The following is a 14,708-nucleotide window of genomic DNA, read 5'->3' as shown; positions in this document are numbered from 1 at the left end:
TGTGTGTGTGTGTGTGTGTGTGTGTGCTACAAGTAGACAGGCCACCGAGGAAAAATGGTGGGAACCACTGTGATAGGAGACTAGACTGTGAGTGCACTCTTTGAAATGATTCATGGGGAACACAGATTAATGAGTTTAGAACTTATTTTAAGAAGTTAGTCAAAATTAAAATGAAGAAAACTGTCTTAACTTTAACTGTCTTAATTGTCTTAACTTTACTTAACAACAGAAAGAATTAGATTAGAGCAACTTAAATATTTAGTGAGCAAACTTTAAAATACAGAGTACAAGTATTTGAGTTTGCCCAGACGTGTTTTGTGGCCAGGACACACCCTCCACAAGATAAAGGAGGGAGAAAAACAGGAGTTTGCTTTGAATATCTGCTTGGTGAGTTTGTTTTTTCAATACCTAATGACTATATTGACACGCAGCACAAGAAATAGTTTTTATAGACTAAAATTTCTATTTAACTTTTGGTAGACTTAGCTAGCTTGTATAGGCCCTAATTAATGATGCATTAATGTTTAAGTGTCAATAATGATGCAGCTGATGATGCTGGAGCTCATTTTCATTACGACACATACTGCTGGATTGTTGAATCCATAAAAATGCATCATAATTTATTAGTATTTTGAGTTATTAGAAGATATAAAGAGAAGTACAATTTGGCTCTGAAATGCAGAGAAATAAAAAGTATCATAAAATGTGTAAGTAAATTACTCAGTTGTGTTCACGCTGCAAACACAGAAAAATAATTGTTGCATTAACTGAGTGTTTCCCAGTCCTCGTCCTCAGGATCCACTGTCCATGTTTTAGATGTTTCCCTGCTCCAACACTGTTGATTCAGATGATCAGGGCTCCATTTCCCAGAGCCTTCGTAGCGCTACGTGCGTCGTAAGTTGTATTTTAAGGTCTCCCTTAAGGTTACGGGCTGTTTCCCAGAGTTGGGATAACCTTGAGGGAGACCTTAAAATACAACTTACAACGCATGTAGCGCTACGAAGGCTCTGGGAAACGAGTCCCAGGTTGTAATCAGGTTTCTGCAGAGGCTTGACGATGAGCCGATCATCTGAATCAGGAGTGTTGGAGCAGGAAAACATCTAAAACATACAGGACAGTGGACCCAGAGGACCAGGACTGGGAAACACTGCATTAACTGGTCCAAAGGCCCCGTTGTTGTTCTTTGTTTTGTGGATTCTGAGTGTATAAAACAGTTTGTAAAAACACTTCAGTGGCACCAGAAACAAACAGAGACTGTCAGCAGGGACCTGGACTGACACCACATCTTTAATATGACCACTGTGTGTTTCCATCACCTGTTGTTTTATTCTCGGTCTGATCTGATATTTTCTCCCCCTCCTCCTGTAACTCTTCACACCTCACAATTCAACTTCCTCCACCACCTCTTGCTCGTCGACGCTGCCCTCCAGCTCAGTAATCAGCACCGGAAACCATCGACCATCACCAGAAACTACAAGAGAAAACGAGCGGGTAAGAGGTCGGCGTGGTCGGCAACAACCTACCTCCATCCACTGTCCGTGGGACTGCATATTGAGGACGATGCAGGGGTCGGGTTTGGACAGAGCGTCTCGGTCTGAGATCCCTTTGCAGGTGAGCCGCAACTCCACTTTGGTCAGACAGGGACTGGTGAACAGACCCAGAGAGTTGGCGGCGGACTCGTAGATGTCGCTCATGATGGGGGCGGGACAGGAAGTCTGCAGAGGGAAGAAAACAAGTCACAGTATAGATTCTGTCAGTTTTTGAAGTTTGATGAAGTGAGAGTCATGATGCATCTAGACTGAAACATTTACAAACTCTGGGCGACGTTAACATAATTTTATATATATCTACATATATATCGTAACTAGTATAACTAGTAACCACCTCTGTAAGAAAGACATGCAGCTTTAGACCCATTTTTAACCATTTAGAAGCACATAGAGACCAACTGATTTTCTGTGCACATAGAGCAGCTTGTATCAGGAGTTCTCAACCTTTCGTAACTTAAAGTGTGGTAAAAGTGTTCCAGCAGCAAAAACTGCAAGACCCTCACTGACTTCAAGGTAAAGTTTACATTTTTGTAATTATCTTGAAAACTTCTTCAAGGAGACTGAAAATTATTTCACCATTTTAATCGTTCAATTCATCTGCATTTTTTCTCAGTTAGTTGTCAGTAGCTGCTTTAAAAATCTCAACTTTTCCTCAAGTTTATCAAAATCCTGTTTTTGTGAACTCGTCTCAGACTGTTGGGCTGATTGTCCTGAAAATGAGTCAGCATCATTCACACACATTGCTGATCTGAAGTTATTAAATTCATTTTAATTTGTCAGTCTGTTTGGATTTTAGGAGCCAATCAATTTTGATCAAAATAGCTTATTTTCAAAACATATTCATATCATGAACGCAACAAGATGTGTTTAATAGCACTCTGCATAGATTCATGCAAAAAAAAAAAAAAAAAAAGCGTAATTTCAAGTCATGGCTCGAACCAATACATGGATTTTAATAATAATTGATTAAAGTGGGCGGGACTTATTACAACAAATCAAACTTTGTATACATTCCAATTCAAACTTGTACAAATCAGCTGTACGTCCTACAGAGCTGAAATTTCTTCAACACATCTGCTGAACTGTGACTAAAGTTTGTCTCACTGCAACCTGTGATCAATTCAAGTGTTTTCTTTTAAATTCTCCCAAAATGGACACAGACGTTCTGTAGATGGTCGATATCAAGTGTTCTGAATTATGTTCAGTGACACAGTGGGTCTGCAGTTATATTAAATATCTTACTGTAATTTGTACTGTATGTACATTTTTTTTTACTTAATCTAATTTTTAAATATTTCACAGAAATATTCTAACAATACACTAACCAGTAAAAGAAAACTGAACAGAACCAGAAGAAGAGTTAGAGAAATATGGATCCATCAGCAAAGTCTGAGGAGTCAAAGTAGTATTATTTTATTAAGTATTTTACAACTAAAAACTGACATGTTTTAAATGTGGATCAGGTTTTAACTGAGACTTTGTTGTAAACAAAGAGACACAGTTCAGATTCTGCTCCTCCTCCTGGAATGAATCAGAGCTTGATAAGCCCTCCCTCCTCCTCCTGCTCTCAAACACAGTGAGCTCCACTCTGCACATGTATTTCCTTGTTCCCTCCCCTTCAGATCTACAGTTTGAAGATGGGTGGAACCAACATGTGGTGACATGCAGCAGCTGACAGGCCACATTCACTGCAGAGACACAGCTTGTTTAGATCAGAGCTCAGACTGGTTTCAGTTATAAGGAAGTGAAACTCAGACAGTTGTTGTTACTGAGACATGAAATGGCGCAGAAAGGAGTTCAGCTGGACCGGGAAACCTTCTCTTGTTCCATCTGTCTGGATCTACTGAAGGATCCAGTGACTACTTCCTGTGGACACAGCTACTGCATGAACTGTATTAAGAACTTCTGGGATGAAGAGGATGAGAAGAAAATCCACAGCTGCCCTCAGTGTAGGCAGACCTTCACACCGAGGCCTGTCCTGCTGAAAAACACCATGTTAGCAGCTTTAGTGGAGGAACTGAAGAAGACTGGACTCCAAGCTGCTCCTGCTGATCACTGCTATGCTGGACCTGAAGATGTGGCCTGTGATGTCTGCACTGGGAGAAAACTGAAAGCCCTCAAGTCCTGTCTGGTCTGTCTGGTCTCTTACTGTGAGAAACACCTGCAGCCTCATTATGATGTAGCTCCATTAAAGAAACACAAGCTGGTGGAGCCCTCCAAGAACCTCCAGGAGAACATCTGCTCTCATCATGATGAGGTGATGAAGATGTTCTGTCGTACTGATCAGCAGCGTATCTGTTATCTCTGCTCTGTGGATGAACATAAAGGCCACGACACAGTGTCAGCTGCAGCAGAAAGGACTGAGAGGCAGAGAGAGCTCAAGGTGAGTCGACAAAACATCCAGCAGAGAATCCAGGACAGAGAGAAAGATGTGAAGGTGCTTCAACAGGAGGTGGAGGCTATCAATGGCTCTGCTGATAAAGCAGTGGAGGACAGTGAGGAGATCTTCACTGAGCTGATCCGTCTCATGGAGAAAAGACGCTCTGATGTGAAGCAGCAGGTCAGATCCCAGCAGGAAACTGAAGTGAGTCGAGTCAAAGAGCTTCAGGAGAAGCTGGAGCAGGAGATCACTGAGCTGAAGAGGAAAGATGCTGAGCTGGAACAGCTCTCACACACAGAGGATCACAACCAGTTTCTACACAACTACCCCTCACTGTCACCACTCAGTGAATCTACAGACTCATCCAGCATCAATATTCGTCCTCTGAGGTACTTTGAGGACGTGACAGCTGCTGTGTCAGAGCTCAGAGACAAACTACAGGACGTTCTGAGTGAGAAATGGACAAACGTCTCACTGACAGTGACTGAAGTGGATGTTTTACTGTCACAACCAGAACCAGAACCCAAGACCAGAGCTGAGTTCTTAAAATATTCAACTGAAATCACACTGGATCCAAACACAGCAAACACAAAACTGTTATTATCTGAGGGGAACAGAAAAGTAACAAGAAAGTTACAACAACAGTCTTATTCCAGTCACCCAGACAGATTCACTGGGTGTCCTCAGGTCCTGAGTACAGAGAGTCTGACTGGACGTTGTTACTGGGAGGTGGAGAGGAGAGGGAGAGGAGTTGGTGTAGCAGTCGCATACAATAATATCAGCAGAGCAGGGAGTTCAGATGATTGTATATTTGGATACAATGACAAATCTTGGGCATTATATTGTTTCAAAAACAATTCTAACTTTTGGTACAACCATATTTACACTCCCATCTCAGGTCCTCAGTCCTCCAGAGTTGGAGTGTACCTGGATCACAGAGCAGGTATTCTGTCCTTCTACAGCGTCTCTGAAACCATGACTCTCCTCCACAGAGTCCAGACCACATTCACTCAGCCTCTCTATACTGGACTAAATGTTCATCCTGATACCACTGCTGAGTTCTGTAAACTAAAATAGACAGAAGTCATTTCAGGGACAGTGGGTTAAATTCTGTTTCATTTCTTAAAATTGTTTAGTTTCCATCATTGTTGCTGAGAGCTGATTGTTGTGGCATTTCTTCACTGCACAGAGATCAGCTGTCAATCAAACATTGTGGGCGGTACTTTGACATCTTGTCATCTGTTGTTGTGTAAATGTTTGAGTTTGTTTAGGCGGCGCTCCTTCCTGTGTCTGTTCAGCCATGGAGGCTCTCACTGCTCAGGATGACTTCTGTTTACCTGAACTGATATTTCTCTGCAGGAAAATGTAAATGTCTCTGTGCTCTAAATGTGTGATCAATATTTGTATTGATGTATTTGTATGTTGTTGTTTCTCTTCCACTGCAGCACCAGACCTTCATTTATCGTAGATATTCTGTTCTCACCACTTTGTAAAGAAATCTTTAATTACATTTACATTTATTTGTGTGAGGTTTTATAAAAGTGTAATGATCCTGATGATAATCAATAAGGAGGTGATTGATTATTGTCTTGTACGTAGCTGAGATTCTGCTCAAACAAACTGATTGTGTGGATGAAGTGAATCTATACATGAACTCATTGAACATGAGTCATTGAACAGACTTTACTGATGGGATGTGAACAAACTGAAGCTTTACACAATGAATAAACAAACACGAACAAAGTCTTTTCTTCTCATCTTCATTCATACAGAGCTGATGGAGAAAATGTTAAACTAATATAAAAAGATAACTGAGGCTATTTTCCTCCTGAAACACCACAAAGTTCAGTGTTCATGTTCAGAGCAGAAGAGCTTTTGTCAGTCAGTCTCTGTCCTTTCAGCTTTCCTCACTAAAACAGCTTCATTTTTCTGTCAACCAAGAGGCCAAACTGAACTGGTTTCATGTTGCAGCAGGGTGACTGAGTTTTCTGTCACTTTGTGCACTGAGTCAATACAAAGGATTTATTACACAGACTGGTTCATTTAGTCCTGATCAAGTTTAAACTGGTGACACTGGATTCATTTTAGATGTGAGGAGACCAAAACATGTTTGTGCATGTGTTCATGTAGCTGTACATACACACACACACACACACACACACACACACACACACACACACACACACACACACACACACACACACAAGAGTAAACATCAATTTAAGAAACAGACATTTGATCTAGAGATAAAGTTGCAGCACTACAACACCTACTGTCTCATATTATTATTATTATTATTATTGTTATTGTTATTATTATTGTTGTTGTTGTTATATCAAATAATTATATATATAATAAAAATTACACTATAAAGATAATACTGAACACTACACTCTACTGTATCATATTGTACTACAGTACATATAGTAATTATAGATAGATAACCATATAATAGATGATTATATACTGTACAGTATAATGCAGTCAAAGACTGAACAAAAGTCTGGGTCGGGACCCTCAGGCGGGTCACAGGAGATTTTATTTGACTGGAAAAAATTCTGTAAATGTAAGATTTATATCTGCAGTACAGCTTTTATAAAGCATTTAAAATGTGACCATTATTTTACTGATGAGAGGAAAAACAATTTAATTCTGCCTAAAAGCACTTACTTTGTCTCATTAAGGCTAAAATGACCAATCAGCACAGACACACTGAGTCACAGACAGACAGACTCAGAGCTGCTCCAGTGAACATTGTTTCAGTTGTGAATATTGTTTTAGTGTTTTTAAGGATATGAGTGAGTCATGATCAAATATGTGTTCCAGATGTGTGCCAGTGGTTTATTATTTGGAAATCACAAATGAAGATGTGTCCAGTGATGTGGTTACACCTCCAACAGGTTGTGCCATGTTTACAGAACATTCATGCCAATAAAACACATGGAATTTAAATTAATTGAGTCATAAACATAAACCGTAAACATAAGCTGCTCCTACCAGGAACAGAATGAAGAGCGTATTTAAGCTCTTTGAGTCTAAAGAAAAAACATATTTATGGGATCAGAATTGTCTTCATTTCTTTTACTCCTCTTCTCCTGCATGTACTCGTCTCCGTCTGATCAAACATCAGCCTTCAGTTTCCAGCAGCCTCATTTATCACACAGTCACACAAAACTTCACGATCTGTTCCTCCTTCAGTGTTGATCAGTTTATTTTCATTGTAAATTAGAGAACCCTATCAGAGGACAAATTTGGTCCAGGGGCTGCGAGTTGTGTGTCACTGAGCTAAATGGAATTCAGCCATCATTCGCTGTATTATTTATGCCAGACTGTCCTCTGCTGCTGTTGGCTCGGGGAGCATCAGACAGGCAGACGTTTAATGAAACCGCGCATCTCAAGTCTGATTTACATTTTCTAATTGCAGGGAAATGTTTCCTGTCAGGATCAGAATGGATGAAACCAACAGGCAGAACGTGTCTGCAGAACAAGTGTTAATCAAATTAGAATAACAGATTATTTTACCCCCGTGTCATTTCATTCATCGCATTCTGCTGCTCCGATTCAGCTGTAAGAATCTGATTAGACTGTTAGGAATCATTTACACGTTATGTTCAAAATTATGTTCATTTGATTCATTCATTCTGAGTTTATCTCATTTACACACACACACACATCTGACACTGTCCATAACTGATCATGTTCGTGTCTCAGTGTGCTGATTAAATGATCTGATATAAATAAGTTCACTGACACAAAGTCAGCAGTGAAAGAAGCTCTCAGATCTTGTCTGTCTGTTACAAGTAAAAGTCCTGCAGTTAAAATGTTAATCAAGTAAAAGTACCAAAGTATTAAAGTACCAAAAGTAAAAGTACTAATGATGCAGAGTGGCTCATATATTATATAACTGGTGAGAATATAATGATACCTAAAACTTGAGGTAATACAAAGATAAAATTTATCATGATATTAAAAAACAAATAAAAACATGACAATTATCATTAAATAATAAATCTGTTTGCATATGTTTGTTTGTTCATATAAAATTAGTTTTTCCATTTAACTTGAAGTTTCCTGTTATTCAATGAAATAAAATAAAAATAGATTCAGTGAACCAAGCGGGTGGATTTTAGTGTAGATATATTGTTGCAGTGTAATTATAGTATTTTTTATGTGATTATAGATTTATTTGTTACATTTATTTATCATATTATAAAGTAATTTGTTGTTTACTATATAGTTATATAATATTATAATTATAATTCATAATTAATTGTATAATTATATTATTTTAGTGAAATTTTATCATATAAATAAATATTTTAATGAAAGCCATCAGCTGTTTTTTTCCCATCAGTTATTATTTCAATACTATTTCAAAGCAGAGATATTATTTTGGTGTAGCTTCATTTATTTAGTGTAAATATATTATTTTAGTGTATATATATATATATATATCATATTTGTGTACTTCTAGTGTAAACACATTTTTTTGTGTAGTTTCATCATTTTAGTGAAAAGTGTCAACTTTTTATCCATCATTGTAGCCATTATCACTGATAAGAGTTATTAACTCTCCTGACAAACCAGAGGGCAGCAACAACTAAGATTTATCTTTGAGCTGCGCTTTTATCTCCTCTGGTTTAAACAGCAGGATTTAGTAGAAGGAAACTGAACATTTAAACCAACAGAAGTTAATAAATAATTATATGATGAACATTTTATACTAAACCGTGATGAAACTGTCTCCTCGTGCCACCAATCAATAAAGATGCTGCAGTTTGTCTTTTATGTCTGCTGTCCTCTGCAGTTGTCTTCTGTATTCAGGTAAGACAGAAGTAATGAGCAGATATAAATTTCAGTGATTTGAGAACAGTAATTAATTATGTGTGTAGCGTTATAACACTGGTCATAATAAGCTGCTTGCACAAATGAACAACATGACCGTTGTAATGATGAGGACAAGCTGTCCAAAAAATGTCCCAAAATGTCTTCGCCTCTGTCCAGTTTTGAACACAGGACTCATGGAGCTTCTTTTTAATTCATAGATCAGTTCTACAGCCTGAAAGCTGCATCATATCAGCAGCTAAATCTCAACTTTTTCCACCTGAGTTTTTTTTAACAACATCTGATTTCCACCATGACGATGATGATGATGATGATGATGATGATGATGATGATGATGATGATGATGATGATGATGACAATGACACAGACAGCAGCATCATCCCTGATAGAAACCCTGGACGGTAACCTCCACTCTCACAGGAAACCACTTCTCCTGCTCAGGAAGAATCTCCGCCTCCACCAGCGGTCACTTCATCACCTCCCTCCATTATCCCATCAGCAGCACTCCGTCTCATCTGATTAACCCCCGGCGGAGCGAAGCTGCGGCGTCCAGACGGCCATCAGTAATGTTCTCCACATGCAGCAGGAAGTTACAGATATGGTCCAGTAAAAATATCCTCCTCAGCACCGGCTCGAGTTACACGAGATGTAAAGAGGAAGAACGGAAGAGGGTTACAGTTCAGCTATTTTAAAAACTGACCACAGATCTGTTAACCGTGCAGAGTTTGAACTTACTGAAGGTCACAGAACTAATACAGCCTCTGTTGGCACTAGAAAAGTAATTAAAGTGCATTTTTTACTCTCTTCTGTTAAAATGTTTTCAACATTCCACATTTCAACATTTGTGTGCTTCCTGATCAATATCACTGAAATCAATATTATTGACTACCAACCAGATGTTCAGACATCTCCTTTCAGACCATTCAGATTTATGGAACTCTCTAGAACCTTAGGGCCTGTTCTACTAAGATCCCAAATAAAGATTAATAAACTGTGTGTTCATTCTAATGTACAGCAGGTTTAAAGTCGATCTAATAAGAATAACTGCATTAATAACAGCTGGAACAAACACTGGAGTCAGCAGGATTTAAACGAGGGTTTTGCTCGTTTTACAGATTTCAACCATGGCGAGTTTGGACAGAAAACAGAATGACTCCAAACGCAAAATGAAATTTGATCCCATGTTAGTGCAGGAGGCAAATAAACATGTTGAGTGACAGCAAAAAAAAAATGTGATTACAATAAGAAACGCTATGGGAGAAGAGAAGCATTCTGTTGGAGGGAAGTGCACTGATGGAGAGGAGCGCACTGATGCGCCACCTGCCAAAAAAGCCCCAGTTCAAAATCTGATGTTGGTAAAAAGAAGGAAATAGAACGACATAATAAAAGTCAGTGTTAATTTTCTTTAGGCTGCAGCAGCTGTGAATGTTCAGCTTCATTTGGCTGCAATAAATTTATGTTTAATCATGGTGTTGTGAGGTATGAAGGAATACAAGAATATACTGTTCATGTTTTCTTAGAATTTGTATATTTGATCTCACATATGGAAATTCTGCCTTCTTTGAATGTTTGGGCAGGGCACCTTTTGATCCATACATACTCTGATATTGTATTGTAATGTAGGTCAAGATGAACAAGCTGATCGATGGTAACCTTGTTGATGCAGCAGCAGGGAGAGTGATTTGCACTTCGAGCAATCTAAAAAGCCCTGCTTGGAACTACTTCAAATTGGTCAGCAGACGGCAAAAGCTGTGGGGCCTCATGAAGACAAAGTTGTGTGCAAGCAAGACACGTAATTCATAGACAGAAAGGACCAGGACGACACTCTGCTGCTTCAAAAAGAGGTGCTGATGTCTGAACAAGAGTCTCCCTCATGTCGCCCTGATGGCAAAGAAACATTTCCATCCCTGGATCCTCGGTGCGCTCTGAAAGTGTCCTTTCCTCTGCTGGGAACATCATAAATAAAACTTCATCAACACATTTCCTTGTGTCTTCTGTAAATAACCTGTAGGTGTTTCTTCATAATGACAGAGGGATAAAAAGGCCTGACAGTCAGTGACAGTGGACTAAAATGCTGAGTCAGTTTAGACTTTTTTCTTTTTTATCCTGTTGTTTTGAGAGTTACAGCATCAGTAATGTAAGTAGCCTTCCTTTCTGTTTTTAATAGCTTTTATTGGAAATTATTGCTCAGGGTTAAACCACTTTATTGTCAGAATTTTGAAAGTGGTTGCCTTAATGTTTTAAATAAAACATAATCCCTCAGGATAACTTCTTTCACAGTTCAGGCTGGACTTTTTTTGACTGCCAGTGTGGCTGTTTGCTCCAACCTTATAGAAACTACTGCACATATGTCGTATTGTCCATGTAAGCAGAGGGGTACTGCTGTTTGTTTAAGTACCAGAGTGCACCAATATGATCCGTGAATTCATGCAGACGCACGCTTAAATTGTGGCTAATTTCAGGTCACACTGACAGACTCAGATGTTATTCTAGTTTCTGAGAACATTATGGAAAGGAACCCTACACAGAAAGATGCAAAACTCTAGAGGTCGTCTGAAAGAGCAGTCTGGCTCCACAGAAGTTATTTTATTACAGCTGACATTTAGGCCTTGTTTTGGTCACAATCTATGACTGACAGCTTCAGAACAACCAACAACCATCCGAGCCACCAGCATCCCAACAGTCTGTGTCAGAACATCTGACAGTAACCATGACGATAATGCAGCAGTTTTACTTTGGGACCAGAAGAACTTAAATAAATTAACGTTACAAGACAAACTACTTTTCTGTTGTCGGCACGTTCAGCTCCGCCCGTCAGTCACAATCAGTGAACTTAAACTACCTGCTGTCTCCATCTCTGGGGACGGTCATGTGCTCAGATATAAACACGGTGTCCAATCAGCTTCTTCCGTGTGAGCATGTGCAGTACAGACAGAGCAGAGGTCTCATGTGACTGTTTGAGATGCAGGATTCAGTCCAACGGATAAAAACTGATCAGCCTGATGAGTCCGACCCGCTTTAAATAAAGATTTCTGTTCTGATCAGTTCAGCTGCTGTGATCAGCTGGATTCCAGGAGTGGAAGTAACTAATTACAAATACTCTAATTACTGTAATTAACTAATTTTTGGGGGTACTTGTACTTTTATGAGTATAATGTGTGGTTTATATTGTAACTTGTACTCCTGGTTAAAGTCCTGTGTTTGTTTGAGCCATGGAATCAACAGTTAAAAAGTAACTAATACTCTAGTTTTTTACGAAGTATACTTTGTACTATTTTAGTAATGTAACAGTACTTGTACTTGAGTATAGATTTTCAGTACTCTTTCCACCTCTGGGTACAAGACATAAATAAATCACTGCTGTCTCTCCATGAAAATGTGAGCAAACCACAGATAATGATCCGTGTTTTTCTCTCTTTTGTTGTCGGCTGCTGCTGATCAGTTGGTGGCACTGATTGTTACCATGGTAACGTGGGTCTTAAGCCTGAATCAGCCAGTCAGAGGTGAGGCGTCTAACTCTTGAAGTTTCCAACCCCACTTTGATTGGAACAGTTAAATATTAATCGTAGGTTTCACTTCAGGATATTTAACAGTTTTCTTAAAGTTTATTTTTTACAGAATTATTGGTGCACATCACTCGTAGTTCAATGGCTGATGAACAAAAACTGTAAAATTAAAGGATCCTGATTCAAATAAAGTGCAAAAGAATTATTAACAATTAAAAACCATCATTTTCAGCCTTTTTCCATTATTGGATTAATTTCTTTAGATTTGTTTTGATTGCTTATGACTGGTTGTTTCTTTGTGAGCTTAAATAAACACACGTGCTGCGTAAACCTCTGTCAGATGCACCGATGATGCAGGATGACATCACCAAAACTGTCCAATCAGGGAGTCACCTGTCAGTCTAAAATTTTCATGTCTTTCCTTCTGGATTTGTCAGTTGCCTTTGTTTGATTTTTACCAGCACCACAAGTTTCTTTTTGTGTGTGTGTGTTTTTGTTGAAGGTCTTGTGAGTCTGTCCGTTCTCCTGTTCCTGCCTGACTAACTGCGACAGTTCTGACCTTTTTGCGCTGCGATCTCCCATGACACATTCGTGATGGTTGCACTTACAGTTTCGAGAAAGTTCAGACTGTTTCAAGAAATGAGCCAAAATGAGAAAAACTGTAAAGTAACACACTCAGAATCTTGTCAATTGAAAAATACATACTACATTAAAATAGTACCCGTCCACCTGTTTTCACGTTTGGACCTATTTTTCAACTAGGGATCAATCTGTTGATCATTTTTCCACCAATTGATTAGCTGTCTGGGTCATAAAATGTCAGATGACGTCCTCAAATGTTTTGTATTGTCCACAGACTAAAAGATATTCAGTTTCCTGTTAGAGAGGAGTAAAGAAACCAGAAAATATTCACATTTAAGAAGCTGAAATCAGAGATTTTTGATTTGCAGGTTGTAAAATGATTTCAAGATTAATTGAGGTCAAAATTCAGGAGGGCTGTAGAGATAAAACCTGGTTCTTCTCTCAGTCTTTTGGAAGCTGAATCCAGCAGCAGAGACTCATTCTGCTGTAAATTGCGGCGTGAGCTCAGCAGGTGGAGGTTGGGAGGAGGTTTCACGGAGCCCCGCCGAAGCTTCACACAGCAGCTTTCAGCTGTTCAGTCAAGCGGCAGATGAATCCTCCCACCAGCTGAGGCTCGCCGAGCGCTGACATCCAACAGCAGATTAAAGAGCTGCTCATGAAAATCACATCACACGGATCCCTGTACAGCTGCAGCACTACAACAGAGTTAATAATTCATGTCATTCAGAGGCTCTGCTCGCTGTCAGCGGTGGTTTCTGGGTAACGGCGCTGCTTTCTGCTCAACGGCGGCACAAACAAAATGTTTGTGGAGAACGTTGACAGATTTCAGAGCTGCTTACAGACTGTAGAGAGACGAGAGACACAGACCATCAATCTGAAGAGAGTTTTTATCCTTCTGGTCAAACACGGTACTGCAACTACAAACTTCTCTACAGCCCAGAAATCAGTCTTCATACCATCTATTAGAGTTTTTATCATTTCTAAAACTCTTAAAATTTCAATGTACCATGCAGCAATAGAGTTTTGAGTCCGACTCAAATTCTTAGGAGTTTTTACCAACTACTGTTCTTTTGTTGAGATATTTAGGGCCCGACCACTGAATGCTCAAATTATTATTTTTCTTCTTTTCTTTTTCTCTTTGTCCTCTTCAGTCGCATTTTTGAGCAGAAAAACATTCGATGGTGCATGAAACTTGGCATCAGTCGTGGTGAAAAATTTCATCTGATATAGTTTTTGCTAAAAAGCAGCCTCCCGATTCACAGATGCGCAAAAACTGGTAGGAAGTCGGCCATTTTGAACTTTGTATTTTAACTTTGTATTTTAAAAAACTCCTACAAAATTCATCATAATGACTTCAGAATCAGCGTGTGACATCAAGACTAGTTTGTGAGCAAAAGTTATGAAAACACTTTGTAAACTCTGAAGGGCGTGGCTGTGGCTCGGTGGCGAGTTTTGATGTCTTGCCATGAAACAGGATATTGCTACAACTTTTGTGTAAATAGTTCGATCTTTTCTTCTGCAGATAAACTTAAAGCTTCTCACAAACTCAAAACACTGTAACTAAAAAAAATCCTGAGTGAATTCATTAAAGTGAAAGTAAATGTTAAACGTTTTATCTGTTTATCTGCTAAAACTTTTTTTAGCTTCTAAAACTCAAAGATGTCATCATGACATCATCATTACATCAGAGGGTGGTCAGTGTCGGACTGAACATCTGTGAGAAATATCAAGATGATCCGTCTGCTCTGCAGGGACTGACCGCTGAGAAAACGGATTAGCACATAGTAAGTAAAGTATTTTTCAAATTTAAAGTCGTATCTGTTCTTCATCAGTTAGCAGGTTTCA

At 39.0% G+C, this 14,708-nt stretch overlaps 2 protein-coding genes across 2 annotated transcripts in view; one reads left to right on the top strand and one right to left on the bottom strand.

Annotated features, from left to right (window-relative positions):
- Positions 1–14,708, bottom strand: part of cpne4a (copine IVa) — a 74,283-nt gene that overhangs the window by 55,493 nt on the left and 4,082 nt on the right. The window contains exon 2 of the mRNA XM_084727357.1: positions 1,524–1,715. Within this exon, the coding sequence (XP_084583483.1) occupies positions 1,524–1,694 (171 nt within the window). The 5' untranslated portion in view covers positions 1,695–1,715. The remainder of the gene's footprint in view (positions 1–1,523; positions 1,716–14,708) is intronic.
- Positions 3,258–5,674, top strand: LOC146322021 (tripartite motif-containing protein 16-like). Its single transcript, XM_084727325.1, has one exon. It carries the CDS (start codon positions 3,331–3,333, stop codon positions 5,005–5,007), a length of 1,677 nt encoding a protein of 558 aa, XP_084583451.1. The 5' UTR covers positions 3,258–3,330; the 3' UTR covers positions 5,008–5,674.

Source organism: Lutjanus erythropterus, chromosome 9, assembly GCF_056507025.1.
Source record: "Lutjanus erythropterus isolate fLutEry1 chromosome 9, fLutEry1.hap2, whole genome shotgun sequence".
Lineage (NCBI taxonomy): Eukaryota > Metazoa > Chordata > Actinopteri > Lutjaniformes > Lutjanidae > Lutjanus > Lutjanus erythropterus.
This window is presented reverse-complemented; position numbering and strand designations above follow the sequence as displayed.